General features: G+C 38.6%; 1 protein-coding gene across 3 annotated transcripts in view; it reads left to right on the top strand.

The window, feature by feature from the left end:
- The window catches only part of CDK19 (cyclin dependent kinase 19), a 116,928-nt gene extending 97,841 nt beyond the window's left edge, over positions 1 to 19,087 (top strand). For all 3 annotated transcript variants that reach the window (XM_027633947.1, XM_027633946.1, XM_027633945.1), the window contains 7 exons: positions 2,076 to 2,219; positions 2,501 to 2,570; positions 3,775 to 3,847; positions 7,860 to 7,957; positions 9,410 to 9,488; positions 13,378 to 13,644; positions 17,315 to 19,087. In XM_027633947.1, the coding sequence (XP_027489748.1) occupies positions 2,076 to 2,219; positions 2,501 to 2,570; positions 3,775 to 3,847; positions 7,860 to 7,957; positions 9,410 to 9,488; positions 13,378 to 13,644; positions 17,315 to 17,446 (863 nt within the window). In that variant the 3' untranslated portion in view covers positions 17,447 to 19,087. The remainder of the gene's footprint in view (positions 1 to 2,075; positions 2,220 to 2,500; positions 2,571 to 3,774; positions 3,848 to 7,859; positions 7,958 to 9,409; positions 9,489 to 13,377; positions 13,645 to 17,314) is intronic.
- The last annotated feature ends 749 nt before the right edge of the window (positions 19,088 to 19,836 follow it).

Below are 19,836 nucleotides of genomic sequence, written 5' to 3'. Positions count from 1 at the left end.
AGTAATCGCTGGGTCAGGAAGTGGGAATATGTTTCCATGGTGGCTCTACTCTCGCACAGTTCAGATGATGAAGGAGAAACAGTTTTGAAGTTTGCTTTATCTCATCAGGGAGATTTCCCAGTTCAGCTTTACTGTCAATGAGAATACTAGATTTTACTTTTTTTTCTTTAAAAGGAAAAGGTCAGTCTGTGTAGAGCAGTAATGAACAGAATAATGAGCAGTGGTCCAGCCTCTCCCTTACTATGTGATGGTCAGTGAGCACTGAAGAAAGCCAACAAAACCAAGAGAGCTGCAATTCCTTTTGCCTCTAGATAAGCCATTTCTGGGAGGATTTTCTCTTTAGTCTGAAAATGAACAAATAGATACTGTTAAATGAAGATTCTATTCTTCAAATAATAAGTAATTTTCATTCTGGAGTAGATAATTTATGCCTACTACCGAGGCAGCAATTGTGATTAATATGCTGCATTAGCTGCTTGAGTAGATAAAATCTTAACAGCTAAAGATATTGTTTTCATGCAGATAAGGCTAATAGAAAAATGAAAGGAAGATAAAACCTCAAGAATGTGATGTAATGCACAGAGCAAGTTATACCCTGTCAGAACTGTAAAGTCTGAGTGAAATGTCATCAGACTTTCCTGTAAAGGAAGTAGGAAGAAAGAGTTATATGTTAGGACACCCCAAGCTCCACACCTGTAACATGATGGAAATGGAACTGACCTGTTTTGGCAAAGAGTGTGATGGCTTATTTCTCCATTACCTGCATAAAGAGAGCAGTGCTTTTTCTTCAGGACACCCTGTGTCTCAGGCAGCATAGGCCAAAGACCACTATTGACAACAGATAGGGTTTTGAGTCTCAGATTAGTTGCAACAAACAAGAGACCTCTCTTGGTGTTTTGTTTAGTCTGAATCCAATAAACCAAACTCCAGTTAAATAATTTTTATCTCTTAAACTTATACATTGAAGTTATTTTCTTTAATTTGTACCATTAAATTTGAAAAAAATCAAAAAAATGTCTCAGGGTCATCTAATTTAACCTCAATGTCTACATAAGTCTCCACAGTCTTGTATTCAGCAATCTATGCTCATTAGTCATCTGATCTCAACATCTTTTCCCAAAGTTACATCCCAGACACATATTTGTTGGTGTAGCAAATACTTTTTTTTTTTTTTTAGGACAGTAACCATGTTCTTCTCACTGACAAATTCACACTTTCATTTTAAGATGCATAATAAAGCATTGGAGTCATACAGAATGCTAGGATGGGTGGTGATTAGCAGTAACTAAAATGAATACATGTAATCTAGAAAATTATTCTCTTGTAAATTAATGTTCTTGTCCACAATAGATTTAATCTAAAAAAGCATGTCAGTGAAATACGGGGAGTGTTTTTTATTGTTTCTGTAAAACATCAGCATATGGAATCACAGAATCACTAAGGTTGGAAAAGACCTCTGAGATCATCAAGTCCAACTGTTAAATACTATGCTTTTGTTTTCTTTTATGTGCTTGAGATGTAGATGAGGGAATTAAAGTATTGTTGCAGTGTTCTTTTTTTTTGAAGTTTGGTATCACTATTCTACTCTTGATTAAAATTAGGATCTTGTTTCTCCATTGTGACTGGCTTGAACCATTTGGTTAAACATATGAGTCATTAGTGTTTTCCTTCTTAGTGTTTATTTGGTTATCAGTTATCTGTTTGAAATTGTTCTGAAATACACTGAAATAATAGTTCTACCATATCTCTTTATGGGGTATTTATAATGTGATTTTGATGGTCAGTTGAATGCCCTTTAAGCACTATGTCGTCAGCAAATATTGTGTTGGTTTCTGCCATAACTGTGAATACCTGAAGTGCTGGACTGCCACTGTATGACTTGGATTTGGAAACTCTAATTTTGGTTGAAAAAAGACCCCTCCAGATTTTACCCTTTTTAAAATGTATTATACTAATGCATTATTTTTAAAGTACTGTATATAATTTTACTGTGAAGGTTGAGAACTTGTGCAGAAACAAAAACCAGAGAGATTGAGTACAGTAAATTTGCATGAATTATTCTCCTTTTTTTGTAGATATTTGGGCAATTGGCTGCATATTTGCTGAACTGTTGACTTCAGAACCTATATTTCACTGTCGCCAGGAGGACATCAAAACAAGTAATCCTTTTCATCACGATCAGCTAGACCGCATTTTCAGTGTAATGGGATTCCCTGCAGGTAATTTATTTTCATTAAAGCATCAGATGTAATGCTACTGAGTTGGTTTTTTTGGTTTTGTTTTTTTGTTTGTTTTTTTTCTTAAGGAAATGAGTAGTTGTTTGTATAGGTACAAAGAATCTGACAATTTGATGGATTTGGAAATGCTGACAATTATGAAACAATAGCACTGGCAAACAAACAGGAAGTCAAACAACTGCTGTAGTTATTTCTTCTCGTGTATTACTTAACCTACACATTCAGAATTGTAAATGCTTTTTTTTTCCCCCTCCCTACCAAAGATAAAGACTGGGAAGACATAAGAAAGATGCCAGAATATCCAACTCTTCAGAAGGATTTTAGGAGAACAACGTAAGTAATGATAATGCAACAGCAGTTCACTGAATGTGGCAGAGGCAGAAATCAACTCCTATGCTCTGACTTTTTGGCGAGGGGATGTTGGAGCATTTGGGTTCTAACACTGTGACAACTGTCCTGTTTGAACTAACTAGTTTGCTTGAATGCTGTTCTTTTTCACAGCTGCTTGTTAAAAACATCAGCTGAGTGGCCTCCCCATTTCTCTAGAATGGTGTTGTCATAAATGTCATTTAATCTATGGCAGGCACAGACAAATAGGCTTGCTTAACCCACTTACGTTCCATGTTCAAGATAACTTCACTCATTTTGTGTGAGAAGGAATAGGGAAGTACTGGTACTTTTGACAAGCAGATATGCAGAGACAGCAATACACTGGACAGAAATTTCTATGGAAGAGGTGGTGATTCAAAGCCTGTCTGGGGTCTGAGAATTTTCCACTTTTACTGTTTTCTGGTGCTTTGGCTAAATTAGTCAAGTGGTGGTGATAGATCAGAACTTGTAAGGAGCCAAACAGACTGTTGTAAGGCAGCGGACATGAATTCAGAAGTTTTGGATTCTGTTTCCAGCTCTGCCATGGGTTCATTACACTCTCTTTTAGACAAGACACGAAGCTTATCTGTGCATGAAACTTCTTTCTTTTGAAAATGGCTATAGATAACCTCTGGAGCTGTAAATAAAAGGCAAGGCACAGGTAATAAATATTTGAGACATCTTTGAGCTTGGAAACTGGAAGGACTATATGATTTGCTGCAGGTTGGGATTGGGAAGACATAGTGATAACCTTAACTGCTTTGCCAAATTGTAACCGGAAACAACTTAATAGCTTAGGTGTTGAGCTCTTACAAAGGGCTGAACACTTTCTGCGGCAGAGTTGCTTTAGAAAACTAGGGTATAAACTTCAAGTTATGTCTCCCTGTCATATGTCCATATCAACAGTTTATCCATATACTATAAAAGTTTCATGTTTCATGGAAATAATCTTTACACAGTTGATACCACTCTTGTTGGTGAAAAGCACACTTTATGTGTGCAACTGCTAGATAAATATCTCACATGTCTTCTGGTAGTAGTTCTTTTTATAGCTTACTTACTAAGGGCTGGTAAATGTTTTTGTGATTTGGTAAATGTTTTTGATAGAGTTCCATGTTTTTAATGGAGTATTATTTCAGACATGTCTTTCTTTAACTGTATTTTTCAGATATGCCAATAGTAGCCTCATAAAATACATGGAGAAACACAAAGTCAAGCCTGACAGCAAAGTTTTTCTTTTGGTAGGTGCAACTTGAAAATTACTGTGATGACAGGAATGAAATATATTTCTACTGGTAATCTGTGTCTGTTCTTCTATCTCACTCTAATGAATACCAATATTAAAGAAAGCTATTTACCACTAACTGGCCATTTTTGAGATGTGTTTTCTTCATATACATTTATGCTGAGGTGTGCTTAAACTGCTGGTAGTGGAGATCTGAGAGTTTCTGTAATTAAGATCTGCAAGGCATTTGTATATTTAGCCTTACCTTTAGGTCTGTTGTGCAAATAGGAGAGTGAGTATAGTATGTGTCTTGATTCTGTGTTGTCTCAGAGAGCTAGAGAGCTCCCAAAAGCTAAAGAGTTTTGTGAAAAAAGGGAAGAGGAAAGGAGAAATTTATTTTCTGTAGTAATTTGTTTTTCTTTTTCTTCCCCCTGACAATAGTCTACCACTATTCTGTGTGCAGTTCCAAACAAAATCCCTAAACATATATATGCTGGTTACCTAGTTGTCATCCACTGTAGGCCAGTGGATCATTCTTGGATGCCTCTGTGATGAATTAGTACTGTCTAAATTTAGGAATTAAGTTCAAAGTGACTTTGCTAGTACTGTGAACAGGGAGCCTCTGCAATAAGGCTTAGTGCAGCTTAGTGAGTTCCAGTGGTCTATTTTCACTTACAGATTCAGCATAGCAGTCATCTCTCTAGGTCCTGGCGAAGATTTGCTCTTCGACTTGTTAGTAGCTGCTGGATGATGACACAAATAGCTGTGGAAAGAGAATAGGTTAATCCCAAGTTGGTGGAAGGGAAGCATTCCCATAAGAAGTGTGAGACTTGAATGAAAATGAATTAAAACTTCTTAAACTCAAGTTACTGGGTACACATTGGAATCACCTGGAGGATAAGTCTAACTGAAAAGATGACATTATTGGCACGTGAACTTCCATGTTTTCCTACAAAAGGTGGAAGCCACCAGAAAACCTGGTGGAAAGGCAGAGAAGCAAATGGGTTGCTGTCAGCATACATAGCTAATTCATCAAGGTTGTGAACACAAAGTTGAGAGTTATCTTGGGTGGGTAGGCTGCTTTTCCAGGAGGAAATATTAACAAGATCTCTAAAGAACAAAAAACTAACCATATTTTGCTGTTCTTTCTGAACATCCTGAAGAAGGGTTAGTTCACTAATCAAGGTAGTTTCTGTTAGGTTTTTCTCACAGTTCATAATCAGGGATGAATAAGGGTAGTTTAATGATCAGCCACAGAGATGGAGGCTGATCTCAAATAGACCAGTCTCCCAGAGATCTGCATAAGAATGCCCAGGAATATGAACAACCTTCTTCATACCTCATTGGTGTACTGAGGAGGTTCATGCACCTAAAAATTGCCATAGCCATGCTACAGCAAAGAGGCTCAGTACCTACCTTATCTCATGAAGGATCCTAAAATACAGCAGATCTTGAAGGAAAGGTATGCATTGCTCTCCCATATCACGAGATAAGAAATATGTCTGCTAATGAGCTTGGAGGTACATGTATTTTGAAGCAGACTCCCTAAAACTCCTTGTTCGTATCCAAGGTAGTTATTTTTTGAGGCAACCTCCATCTTACAAGGTGACCTCAGAAGACATCTGCTTTGTAACAGTCATTGATCAAGACCTTGTGCTAATGAGTACAGAAAGTGTGGTGCTTGGAGAACAGATGGCATCGAGCAGACCAGTGCAGGATAGCAAGTGGCTCTTGAGAAAGAGAATATTGTGCCATTCTGCTGATTGACATTGAATGATAATATCTACATGAAGGGCAGAATGTTTTCCATTCAGGAAGAGGCATCTATTCTTGCTGTCCTGGAAGAGTTACAAGCATAGTATTTATAGCTGTCATGTCAGGCCAGAGGAGCCCAAGAGTGAGCAATTTTGAGACCTGCTGAAAGTAAGACTTCTGATGAAGTCTAGTCTCATGGGTTTGCTATGTTGTGTTAGCAACTGCTACCCTGAAAACAAATTGCCTCTAGACATTTTTTTATTCATTTTCCCAGAAGCTACGCGTAACCAGACTTTCTAAAAGAAAGTTGGTTTCCAGTGGCATCACTGATAGGCAGATTATCTCACTTGGAGTGATGTTATGTGTGGTGTCACTTGGATTGAGCAAACTGATGGTATCCTCGGGGTGACGGGTGAACGCTGACGGAAAGAGCAGATCATTAAAAGGTCCAAGATATCTTTAGGTCTTCTGCTGTGGTACATTAGTCTTATCTTTGAGTGACAAAGAATACAGGTCATGTTTGGAGGCATTTTGTGATGATGGTGTTTATATGGCAGCAAACTGTATGAGCTTTCTCCTAGTACTGCAGCAAGCAGGTCTGAGGAAGGAGTCCAGGGGGCAGAGCTCATGCCCTCTACTCTTCTGTCAAGGATGACATCTGGTGCCAAAGACCAGGAGTGACCTTGTACAGAATATGCGTATTTGTCCTCCAGTCACTGTGGAGGAACTGGGGAGAAGAAATGTGTCAGAAACTGCTAGAACTGACAAAAAATTTGCATGTAGGGAGAGGTGGTGATTTGAAGTAAAGATACTGGAGTCCCCAAATTGTGGTATATATTGTGTGAGGTCACTGTGTGGAGAGACAACAGCACATTAGAAGTTTGATTTGTTAGGATGCATGGGAAACATAGGGTTAAGAGTTATCTGACCACACAAAAATACAGTAAATAAATGTCTCAGGTAAGCTCTCCAGGTGTGTGCAGTGCAGGACTATCTTGAGGTGTATCTCTAGGCAAGCAGCAGAATTAATTTCAGGAGCTGGTTGCAAATGAACTGATAGGTGGAGAGACAGCCCAAATAGCTCTTTGTTGTGTTGTCAGTCTGTTAAGGTCCATGGCCCATAAAATATATGAATAAGGATAGGTGGGAAGAAAGTGGCAAAAGTACAAAGAATTTAATAGACCTTATCTACCAGGCCTAGAATTAACTATAACTATTGAGAAAGGAAATAGAAGGAATCATCTTTCTTGAGGACTATGGGCTGAGGCTGCTTATTGTAGCAAATGTATAGAATATAGAATTGTATATCAGATTTTTAATTTATTGGAAGAAAAAACCCCAAATACCCATGCCAAAATCACATTCTTTTGCTGAATATTCAGGCAGTTTTTGTTGGAGGACCGAAAGACAGTTTGAGCTAAGATATCCTTTGCAGAAGGAATTTTATTTTTACTACTGGCTTGAATTAAGAGAGGATTGCATGAGAGCAGGATACTGTATAATGTAATTTGAGCACCCAAATTTCCTACTGTGAGTTTATCAGAATGTGATAAATAACTAACTCTTTAAAATGGTATGATATGCCTATAATTGCTGTTTATACTACTAATGTATTGTAATCCTCTTTTATAGTCTTCTGCAGTCAAAAGCATTCTGGCTAATAGATTTAGGCTTATTTTCCTCCTAGCAAGGAAGAAAGGTTACTAGGAAGGGTCTGCTCCCCCTCTTTCTCATTTCAGTACCAATTAGAGTAGGTTTGAGGAGCTGCATGAGTATTGGAGTGCTCTGTGTCTGGAATGTTGCCAGTGCAAGAAATGAAGATTTATTGTTTCCGTCCCTAAAGCGATATGAAGTGTCCTGGTTATGTTCAGTCTGTTCTGACACTTCATTTTGCGTTAGCTGTACAGAACAGTATAAAAGCTATACATGTGCCACAACAAAAAGCCATTATTTATAAATTATGCTTTATGAACCTGTAATAGCTGAATTTAATGTTACTTTAGCACAGTGGTTTAGCCTTAGCAATTAATATTGCCTGATACACCTAACTATTTCTTACATGAGAAGTACTTCACAGCCTTTGGTACTTCACAGTACTTTGATGGATGTGCATTGTAGTTATTGGGAACTTCACTGGACAAGCAATGCTAACTTATGCTTGTCTGGACAAGCCAGAAATAATTTAGTAATCTACAATCCAAGATATACAAGTTATAGTTTGAAAAATAGTAGTTTGATGAACTTTTTGCTATTTTTAATGTTTTGCTTTACAGCTTCAGAAGCTTCTTACTATGGACCCTACAAAGAGAATTACCTCAGAGCAGGCTTTGCAGGACCCCTACTTTCAAGAGGATCCTCTGCCTACATCAGAGTATGTATTCCCTTGTCTGTGCACATCTTCTTTCTGCTATATGCTCATCCCTGAAATTACATGACATCTGAAACATTCAGGTATCTGCCCGTGTCCACGAGAAGTAGTAGCTCAGACATGCTTAGCAGAAACTACACTAGTAGTCTGTATCTACTGGTGCCAGAGCTAAATGGTCATGAAAAATAACCCAGTACCACACTAGTGGTGTAATTCTGAGCATACTACCAAAGCTAGAGGGAGAATATTATTGCAGTATTTAGAGAATTAATCTATGCCCTCTTCTGTTCTACCTTATGGAGCCTCACAGAGGCCTGTCTTCCATTGCCTGGTTTGATTGTGCCTCTCCCTAAGATTAGGACAATTCTCTGACCTACAGCCCTTTCCTATGCCCTCTTGCACAGGGTAACAGAAGAGTAAAGAGATAAATGGCTGCCTAAAATGCCACATATCCCTTGTTCAAAAGGCTTGAGAGTACAGAATTTGTCTCTCTGTATTTTATTGTCACAAAAAGTTCAAATTATATATTCATTTCCAACTGGCAGACTTACAGTTTCTCTTCCCAGTGTTTAGAAGCATGGTGGTGCATAGCTTTATGTTCTGTGGGAACTGGATGCAGGGAGACTTCCACCTTTGCTTTCATTGTTTCCTCTGCTAGCAGGCAACACTAAAAGGAAGGAGCAGTCACTGGAGTGCAAAAGAAATCTCGTTGAAACTAGTTGGGGGGTTTTAAATTTCTTTTTCTTGTTTACACCCTTTTAAAAATCGTGTCACGTTGATTGTATTCTGAACATTGATGCAGAAATCTAAGAAATTGATACTGAGCAAGATCTACCAGTAATTTTCTGTTTAGCGTTTATCTGATGCTATCCTAGGTAGAGCTATAGCTCCTCATGGATTACTGGATAACATTGTGATAAAGTGTCAGCCATAAACATTAAGGAATGTTCCAAATTCCATTGGCGAGTGGAACTTGAAAACTATTTTTTTTCCCTCAGCAAGACCTGGGAAGCTTATTGAAAGTAACTATGCAGTTGTGATTGGCAAATATATTTAAGCCTGCTGTAAGCCAAGGCAGGTTCATAAGACACTAATACTCTTTGGATCAGGCCCTTTATTCAATGAACCGTGCATGTTCTAACTGGGTGTTGTGGAACCTCTGACACTGTGTTTGTTCATTTTATCATCTGGATCAACAAGTGGTCGTTCTGGCATTCAGGCATGTTCAACCATGCCATGATTTCTAAATGACAGCCTAGTGCCAACAGCAAAGAGATCTGATGTTATGATCAGCACCTATCTTGCGTGCTCACACTGCCACTCACTTTTGGAAACAGAACACATGAAATACAAGAAATTAAGTTACATTATATGCACTTGTTTTTAACATGGTGTTAAGTAAATGTATGCCATATGTATATATTTGTGGAGTGTTTACTGTTTACTGTGTTGCAGTGTGTTTGCTGGCTGTCAGATTCCATATCCTAAAAGAGAATTCCTCAATGAAGATGAACCTGAAGAGAAAGGGGATAAGGTATAATAAAATCCTTTTTTCTTTAAAAAAATCCCACTTTTAAATACACAATAAGAAAGCATCATGGTGCTACCAAATGAAAACTAATGAAATACGAAGAGTTAACAAGAAATATTTTTCCGAGGTAATGCTCAACTCTCTTAAAACTGCTTCTCAGAAATATGAAAAGTATCAGATGACTTTGGGGTGTCTCAGGTGGTATTACCAGCATGGTTTGCCCTGACCTGTGAGGAAATGAGCTTTATGGGCTGTTGTGTCAGCGATAGCCTGCTTTCAACTGCTCTCATTCCAAGAGGACCTTGCTGCTTCCTCCAGCATTGCATGATGAAAATACATTGTTAGCACATGAAGAGAATGGCATTTTCATTGTATGACTGGCATACATCCAGCCATTTGAATGTAGATGGCTGTTGGGGTCTCAAATAAATAGTGGCAGCTCACTTCTGGCACTACATCAGAACATTTCATCCAGTTTCCTGATCATGTTTTAAGGGCTTTCAAACACAGGAGTAGTAAGGACTGTGAACTGTTCAAGTAGTGACAATCTACTCTGAGTATTCTTTTTCTCATAGCCCCATAGACATGGGCGAGAACTTGTTTGTGTGCATAGTAAACTTTGGTGTGTTTGCAACATAATCTGATCTGCTTGGTGTGTGTAGCTCAACTGTGCTACGTGACCACAGTGATTGTCCCATCATGCTGTGAAGGCTGGACAGTAGTGCTATGGTGTAAAAAACAGCTTGTTATTTTCACTTAACAGTGTACAGTGAGACACCAACAGTATAGCTAACAAAATGTGAAGAGAACAGTCTTGAAGTGTAATTATCTGAGGACTATGTGAGAAGGACTGTTATCTTTTGGAGAAACCATTGGACTACATGCATCTTCTGTTTTCATTTTTCTGCATAATGTGACAAACAAACTGAGTTTAAAAATACATTTCAGAGAACAAATTTTGTGTTCAGAACTGATATTGCAGTTCTTCTGTACTGAGAGCAAGTGGTAACATCCATGATTGTTGTGTCCAGATAGCTTTTTCAAAAAGAGGAAACAGACCCTTAAAAATAAAATGAAAGTCATTGTAGTTATTTGATTGTAATGTAGTTATGAGTTCTGCTTCAGCTCTCACAGCTTCACAAACAAGAAGAAACCTTATGAATTAAGGTTACTCTGGTTTTTTACTTTCAAGTCAGTGTACTTAAAAATAAATACCTTTTTCCTGGGAGTGCTTTGGGGGGTGATGTCAATGGCATATTTATATTCAAAACAGCCAATATATAAATGGTCTTTCAGATTGTTGATGACGGTCACGTATTTATGCACACTCCAAATTAAACTTTTTTCAGACCGGTTGAGTAATATGTCACACATTACTCATTGAATGTGTTCCCACAGCGTAGACAATGTGGAGGTAAAGGATATTCTGGAAGTTAAATGTGTACCATGTTTTGTTGCTTTATGATGTTATTGTAAATGAAAGGGTTTATTTTTTTTTTTATACTGCTTTGTTTTTGCTTTGTTTTAAAACCATAAACATCTGTATAGTCCTTTGGAAACATGGAGAAGTTCTCTGTGTTTGTTTATTTGGAACTTGAATCTGAATTAAATAACATTTAACATAAGCATCCATTCTTCAAAATGCATAATCGTTAGTCAACAAAGCTAAAGTGAGGGTTTGTAGCACAAAGGGAAACTATTCTCTTCTCATTCAAATTCTGTTAGGCAAGTTTCTGCTGGTTTTTTTTGTAGGTAGAACCAAAGTTTGATTTTGGTAATTTGTGCCTGAGAGGTAACAGGTGGCAATATGTTGTTAACTGTAGGCCTTTTATAAGTTTATTCATTTAGGAACCACCATGAACCAGACTGACCCGAGGACAAGGTGTAAGCCATTTTTGTGCAGTAACGTGGTGCAACTAGACCCTAGCTGTAGTCTGACAGAGCAGGTCCACAGAAGAGCAAGCTCAGGCTAATCAAGTAAATTTTGTGCCCAAATCCAAAGCGCAAAACTTGGGACCTCAACAAACTCTTGTCTTTAATTATTAGTGTTCCTGCAGTATTTGTTTACACATAACAGAATTGCAGCTTTTCAGCTCACACAGTAGCAACAACCTCAACTTGCATCCAAACACCCCTATGAAAACACAAATTAGGGAATTCTAGCACAAATACTGCCTTAGTTATTGATTTTTGTGTAAGTGAAGCTCAAACCATTATGAAAAGATTAATTGCTTCTTAATTGATTTTTTTACAAGCTAGTTTGATTAACTTTTTAAATTATTGAAGTCTAAATTTCACAGGATACAGAATCTGACTGAGATGGGATTTGAGGACTACAGGCAGGAGGATACATTATTAGTTTTGCTGAATGTGAAATGGAATTGCAAGCCATCTTGAAGTCCTTAGAGATGCAAAGCTTCTTTGTAATCTTAAATGAATACATCATTGCAAATTTCATCTGAATGTATCTTGGGAGACCATTGTCATGAATGGCTTAGATACAGATCTTTTGTGTCCTTTATCTGAGGTAATTAAGTGCATCGTGATGATTGGGGCATCAAGAATTTTCTCCTAGTGGCAACTGGTTGTCATGATTTCTGGGAAGCTAATAAAGTCAGGGTTTTATAAAAGAATACCATACTTGAATTTTTATATAAGCAGATATTCTAGGAGAAAAATACTATCCTGGAATGTTCCCTACAGTATACTGGGGGAAGGGTAATAAGGCTTTTCAGTTCAAACCATGTCAGTTGTAGGTTTTTTCTGTGATAACCAATTGACAAATCTCACATTTGGAGTGAAATTCCTTTTCTTTGCAATTTTCTTATGTGCTTTAGTGCTCTGATGGAGGAGCCATCCCTGGTGCTCAAAAGCAGGTGAATGGATGGTCTTTCCCAGAACTGTCTAACCATGGAGGGCAGGGTTGCACTTTCTGACCTTCCTTCCACTTCCCTAATGCTCTTTTAAGTCTGTAGCCCTCTGAAGCCAGAAGAGTACAATATCTTTTGCTCTTGTGTTCTCCTTCTTAACATTGTTTCTCCCTTTTGTGGCACTTTTTTCTGTCTCTCTTCCTACTAGGTCCCAGAGTCATCTTAATTATCTGGCTTCCCTCCCTTTGCTAGTCTTCTCCTGCCCCTACCAAATTCTTCTCCAACTGTTTCCTCCTCTTTTGTCTTCAACTACTTATCTCTGGTTAATTTTCACTTTTATGCTATTTTAGTAAGATTTTCTGACCCTATGCCTGGTGCACCATGCTGGACCCTATTTCCACTATAGCACTCTTTGCAAGGTGCTTAAAAGCACAGGAGACCAAAACACTAATGAAACCTGTTTCTGGTTTTGCAGAATTCTGGTAGAATTTCCTTGCAACCTAGAAGAAATTATATAATTTCTCTGGTCTCAATTTGCTTACCTTTCTGGCAGTAATGCTTCTTTGGGTTATTATGATGTGAAAGTTTGAAAAATGGTTTTGATTCTGAGTGAACAAGGCTGTTGAAGCTCTTAGAATAATTTGCTGTGGTTCACCATGTCTGCCACTGAGCACTAGAGAAATTTTGGAAGTTTTGATTTAGTTTGTTAGATGATTACTGCTTTATAAATGGTTCCTTCTGTCCTCTGAGCACTTGTCTAGCTGTAGGAGGCACTAGACTGTCTTTCCAGTTTAAGTCCAACTCCCTTAGTTGAAGAAGAAAACCAGTCACAAATGGGATACCCCCACAAGGTGTGCAAGAGTGTACTGAGAACAAACTTCTCCCAACAGTCAGCCTTGCTGTATTTCCTCCTGGAGCAGGCGGGCCTGCCTCCTTCTCAGTGACACCGGGATTGGCAACACTGTAAAGTTCACAAACCCAGCTTAGAGCAAGTGACCATGTTGTGTCTCTTCTTCCCTTAGAATCAACAGCAGCAGAATCAGCATCAGCAGCAGACAGCACCTCAGCAGCAGCCGCAGGCAGCACCGCAGCAGCCGCAGCCGCAGCAGCAGAACAGCACCCAGACCAACGGGACGGCCGGAGGCGCTGGCGCGGGCGGAGGGGGTGCAGGTGCGGGGCTCCAGCACAGCCAGGACTCCAGCCTCAACCAGGTGCCTCCCAACAAGAAACCACGCATAGGGCCTTCAGGCGCTAACTCAGGCGGGCCTGTCATGCCTTCAGATTATCAGGTACCTCTTGAAATTTTGCTACTTCTGATGCTGCAAGGCCAAAACATCGTTTTTCCCCCTTGCCCACTCCAAGAACACATCATGTTTTAATGAATTTTTCATGTAACCTGAGCAGGCATGCTGTGATATATTATATTAAAATGTCAGGTTTAAGTTAAAAGGTTTTGTTCTGTGATTAGTAATTTTCAATACAATACCAGTTCGAGTTGTATCTGCTGCACCCTGTAAAGTGTTGAAGACTAGTCCATTCCAGGAAAGCACTTAAATATTTGCTTAACTTCATGTTTGAGAGTAATCTTGCTGAAGCCAGTGGATGTAAATGCTGCATTGCATCAAGTTCAGGATACTCAAGTCTTGGCAATATTAAATCCTGTGTGAGGAGCAGATCTGAGAAGATCCTGAGAAGCAGAAGTAAAGTTAGAACTAAGCTCTCCCATTTCATTCCTGTGTCATTTTACCTCATATTGTCACATGTATGAAGTGGTTCTGTAGTTTATTCTGGTATCTGTCTAAGTCTACTTCTAATGTTAAAGGAAAAATGCATGCTAACACAGGAATGTTGTTTTGGTTCATCTGTATGATTCATGCTGAAGTAGAATGCAAAGACATGCATTGTTTCTAATGGGACCAAAATTGAATAGATTTCATGTCTTCTAGTACAGTAGCATTCATAAGTAAAAGCAGTATCACTGAATTATTTTTGGGTTTGCATATTTGTCTTTGCCTACTAGAATTATATTTTCCACTGAAGAAGTGGCTTACATTAAGTATAGAAGGCATTGAACTTACCAGGATCTTCAGTACTTTTGAGTTTATGCTTGCTGGAACAGTAATGAGTTGAAAGCAGAATAAGAAAAAGGTAGATATTAAAGGTAGATTTTAAATGATACTAGGGACTCTGCTACTAGCCTCTGAGAGAATCCCACCTTGGAGAACAGTCTTTTCAGGCTGCTTTAAACTTAAAGTAAGTAGCTTTCAAAACACTAAGCTCTGGAGTTGCCTTGACTTAGCCCTCCACACCTTCTCCACAGACAATTGATTTCTCAGTGCCAGACATTTTTCTCCCATTTCTGTTTGACTCTTCTAATTACAAACGATCATGAAGGCATTGAGGACAGTTTAAGGGTAAAGACAACTAGGTTTCTTTTTTGAAAAGTTCCAGACAGGCTTGAGGCCTGGACAGATCACTGCAGCTGTCTGAATACACAGTATTTATGGCTGGTCTGTTTTGGTCTGTACTTTGAGGACTGGTGTGCTGCATTTGATGATATCCATTATAGAATTCTTGTCCAGCTCTCTGAATTGTTGGCACACTTCCCCCTTACAAGTTGCTCAGAGTCTAAATATTTTTTTTCCAGATAGATTTTTTTTTTTACCCTCTATGGTGCTTTCCTTCTAAACTTGAACAGCACAGGCATCAAAATCATGATCTGTATGTTTCCTTTACATCACTCACTAAATTGTATGGTCTGATTATCCATTTTTACACTCGTGTTTGGCTTTCTGCCCTTAAATTCTAGCTGACTGTCTTCTGTTCCAGAAAGGAATGTCTGCAATTTGTCCAAGTTTGACTTTGTTAAAAACAAATTCTCTTATGTGGAACAAAAATAAGCATGGGCAAGTTAATGCATTCTTGTAGCCTTATGGCATTAATTTTACTCCAGCATATCTTATTTAGGAGTAGGAAGAAGATTCCCTTTGCTTTGAGTTTCATTTAGCTTGTGATCTGAAGTCTCCATTGAAGTTTTCTTGTAGTTCACCAACCTCAGTATATGTTGCTTCCACAAATGACAGTGCAAATTCCTTGTTGAATTTTACTGAGCATTCCTTTTGTGACCCTGGGTGTTTTGCTTAGCAGGGTGAGCTGATGCTTTTCATCCAGAATAAGCTCCTATAAAATCATACCATTTACAAAAAACCTTTTTTTTTCCATAAGAAATTGAAAAAACTTTCAGAATTTAGAGAAAAATTTCAGATTTTGGACACTCTGTTAACAATCTAACAAAATAAACCAAGAATAATCTGGTTATTAACAACATATATGCTGCTGGGATACGTCTCTTCCAAAGCCAGAGTACTGAGTTGTTGCCTCCAAAACTGACCCTTACAAACAAGTGAAGTTACTCGGTACAACTATTAGTTATACTGGTATTATATTGATATACAGAGGTCTCCAGTATGGGACTGTTACCTCTCTCTCTCACTGTAGCCTCACTGTGCTTCACCTTGAAAGCAAGCTTCATATTCCTATCTTAGAACACAGAAAGTTATGTGATGTTTTTAGGATTTAGTATGTTTTACAGTTTATGTAAAATTGAAATTATAAAGCCATGTACAGAAACAAAGGGCAGAACTGTTTTAGACTGCCTGAACTTTAGGATCCTGCTCTTTCATCATCTAGCTGAAAAGTTGTTAGGAGGCTTTCACAGCTTTCCTGGTTGGGGTCCAATGGTTAGATGAGACCATTGACTGCTTTCACCAAGCAGATTCTTGGTTGTGGAGGATGTGGTATTCTTACAGACCGAGTGTCTCCATGGGATTTCTGTTGAGAACTCAGACTTCTCCAGGGCCTTTCTGGAACTCAAAATGCTGATATTTAATCACAGTGTTACGCTCTTAACACTTTTCCTAGATGATTGCTGTTGGCCACAGGCCTGTTGATGACCCTTGAACATAGCCAAGTAGAACCACTAACTAGACAGCGAACAAAACTCTATTGAATGACTGCCTGAACCCTTGCTTAACTTGACTGGAAACAAAACTGTTTGTTGACTGCAAATTTGGGGGGGGGATTTGTAGACTCTTCTTTCATGTGGATTGGAGTGGGGTTTACATTGCTGGAGAGTCTTCTGTCCACTGAGCAGTACTTCTCATGCCAAGTGATTTTGCAACTTGCATTATTGGGCAGCTCACTATTAATTCTGGACAGGGAATGGATGTGATAATGAAAGAGCAAATTCATCAGGCTGGAGGTTGCAAACAATCCGTGAATTTTTCTTGCTGAGGCTGAAGTCCACTGAGCTGGCATCCCAAACTGTGGAGGGGAAGATAAAAACATTTAGGAAAATAAATGTTAGGTTATTTTACATACCCATGCCCAGCTTTAAGCAGCTGTCCTTGTTTCCAGTAGATAAGGCAGCAGGTTGAAAGACTCACCTAAAATGATATTATTTTATCTTACTGGACAATTTTTCATTTAGATAAATTGAGTAACTCTAAGGTCATGGTTGTCTTTTTCTCAGAAAAGAATAAAATGTTTCTCTATAACATTTAGTATTATGGATTGTGAGAAGGGTATTTATGGCCTTAGCAGTTTGATTTTGCATTAATAGCAATTACAATAATGGCAGAAATAATTGTATGAAACAGATGAATTTTGAAAGGGAGTCTGCTCTTGTGTCTTGTGTATTTTTCCTTCAGAAAATGGGTGTGTACCTGTTGTACTTCTAGGTGTCTGCCAATACCTTGTGTATTTTGCGTGCTGTATTAGGGCTGATTGCAGATCAGAATGATTACTTGTTTTATGGGACCCTAAATAGTAGCACTCTTTAGTCAGCTTCTCCAACAATTATGTTTTAATGACCTTCAGAAGGGTTAAAAGCTTCCTGAGCTGCATAGTCCTAACAGCCTGGTTTTCATTGCCCTGATCCCTTTCTTTTTTTTCCTGCAGCACTCCAGCTCACGCCTGAGTTACCAAAGCAACATTCAGGGATCTTCTCAGTCCCAGAGTACAATGGGCTATTCCACATCATCTCAGCAGAGCTCTCAGTATCACCAATCTCATCAGTCTCACAGGTACTGAGAGGCCTGACAGGCTGCACTCAGAAAGGAATGGACTAAAAGCCAGAAGACTCCAGCAATATGAAGTTCATAATGATGAGAAGACCAAAAATACAAACTATAATGCAGAATTAAAATTCATGATGACAAAAGGAAAACTTCACTCACTGAAGACTTCCCCCGCCCCATCCCTTTATTGCCATAAAGGAGATTCTTGTGAAGTTTTCCTTCCTCCCTGCCCTTGCATGTGCTCCATTGTGGTTACTCTAATGAACCCTTCTGATCTGAACCCAGCACTTAATTTCTTTAACCTTTGGAATTTTGAAGGATTCCTGGTGCACCTTCCTTATGCTGTAGTGATTGCCATAAATCTGTCTTTTCAATCTCTTTAATGGGATTTTAAAGTTTGAAAATCTTGAACTCCCAGGCTTTCAAGCTTGTATATAGTTAGTTTTATACTAGGCAAACCAGTTTAGCTATACAGGTATATTGCACCTTTTTAAAGCACTATGTTATTTTCACAGGATATTACTGTTTTGCTCATGGATGTCAAGAACAGCAAAATTTTACTGTTCCAGAGTATTTTACTATTCTGTTTTTATTAGTCTAGTTTTCAGGCAAAGTTAAAAATAAAAAATTTAAAAAATGAATAAAATGAAAAAAGGAAAGAAGAAAAAAAACACCCAAGTCTCTGCAGCGACGAATATGCTTCATGCTACTGGACTGAACGCCAAACAGAAGATTGCTGATATTTCTTAACTCATTCACATTGAATTCTTGAAATCACAGTGATCATGCTCTGACTAGTTTTAAATTAAGCGTTATTTCAAATGAAACCAGGACAGACACATAAAAAGGAGATGCTTTCAGGATCTGTTGGAACAGAAGAATGGAATGTCTTCCCAGGCTGGACACCAAAATAGTCAGGAAAATGTATTTACTGCCCTCGAGTCTCGGTAGGAATGTGGATGATGCGCTTGTTTTTCTCTTAAGCAACTGATTAATGTATGTGAGAGTTCTATAAATTTAGCTTTCTTTCGCATTCCTGAGTCAGTTCTCGAAATTTAAAGGTGACAGAAATACTAAGGCTTGCTAAAACAAATGCATTTAATCATTTTACGTTAGAATTAATAATTAAGAGAAATTATTGTGCAGTTTGAAAAGCATGTTGAAAACTGTTCCTTTTTCATGTTTATAGTGCGTATTCTATGTCCCTCACATTGCTGTGATTAACCAGATTAGTTACACCAGATGCGCTTGATTGCACTGAAATGTTTCCTTTTCCCTAGAGCAAACATGTTTTGATTGTGCCTAAGGGACTGCAAGTGGATGGGTAGCTGGCAGAAAATCCCCAGTAATTAAGCAAGAGTTTAGAAGCATAATCAGGGGATTATTGTCCAACTTCTGGAACCACAGTTATTCAGAGACACACAACGTGTAATTTGGGACAACTACGTTTTTCCTTCAGCCTTCAGAAATAAGGCTGATTCTAGTTGCAGAAAACCTGGAAAAATGCGTTTAAAAAGCTAATGGCAATGTAACACCAGTGAGCTTCTACAACTGGTGTCCAGAGAAGAGGTAAAGTGAGAGAAGTTTATGTGTAAATGGTTAACAATACAGATTTTTATGCTGCACTGTGTTCTCTTCTGTCCTGTGTCCACACCCATACACGTTCACACTGAAGTTGTGATCAGATGTAGCAAGAAGAGGGTCAGGCACTGATCTCTTCCCTGTGGTGACCAGTGACAGGACCCGAGGGAATGGCCTAAAGTTGTGTCAGGGAGGTTTAGGTTGGCTATTAGAAAAAGGTTCTTCACCCAGAGAGTGGCTGGGCACTGGAACAGGCTCCGCAAGGAAGAGGTCACAGCACCAAGTCTGACAGAGTTCAAGAAGAGTTTGGACAATACTGTCAGGCACATGGTGTGACTCTTGGGGATAGTCCTGTACAAGGCTAAGAGTTGGACTTGATGACCCACGTGGGTCCCTTCCAATTTGGCATGTTCTGTGATTCTGTGAATAAATCTGTTTGCTCTGAGGAGAATGATTTTCATCACAGCTAGTCACATACAAGTTTCTACTGGGTTTCATCTCCCAATCACCTTTACTGCCCCCTTCCTCCTCAAACTTGTGCTCTTTTCATACCTTTTGTGAGCAGTTGGCTTGTTTTGGCTATACCTACCATCACGTGGTTTTGACAACACCCAGCTCCTCTGGAAAAGCAACTAAAACCTGCTTTTGTCATCAAATGGGTAAGAAGGTGGTGAAAAATGAAATGAAGCAATTGAAAGGAAAACCTTATTTCTGGGGGAAAATAATCTCTCAAAGGATACTTTCAATGTGTAACCCTTGAAATGCTACATTTTGTACATGCCCTAGTAACCTGTTTGTAAGAACAGATTTTAATTGTTCCTT

This window comes from Corapipo altera, unplaced genomic scaffold (assembly GCF_003945725.1).
Source record: "Corapipo altera isolate COAL_440 unplaced genomic scaffold, ASM394572v1 2b, whole genome shotgun sequence".
Classification (NCBI taxonomy): Eukaryota; Metazoa; Chordata; class Aves; order Passeriformes; family Pipridae; genus Corapipo; species Corapipo altera.
This window is presented reverse-complemented; position numbering and strand designations above follow the sequence as displayed.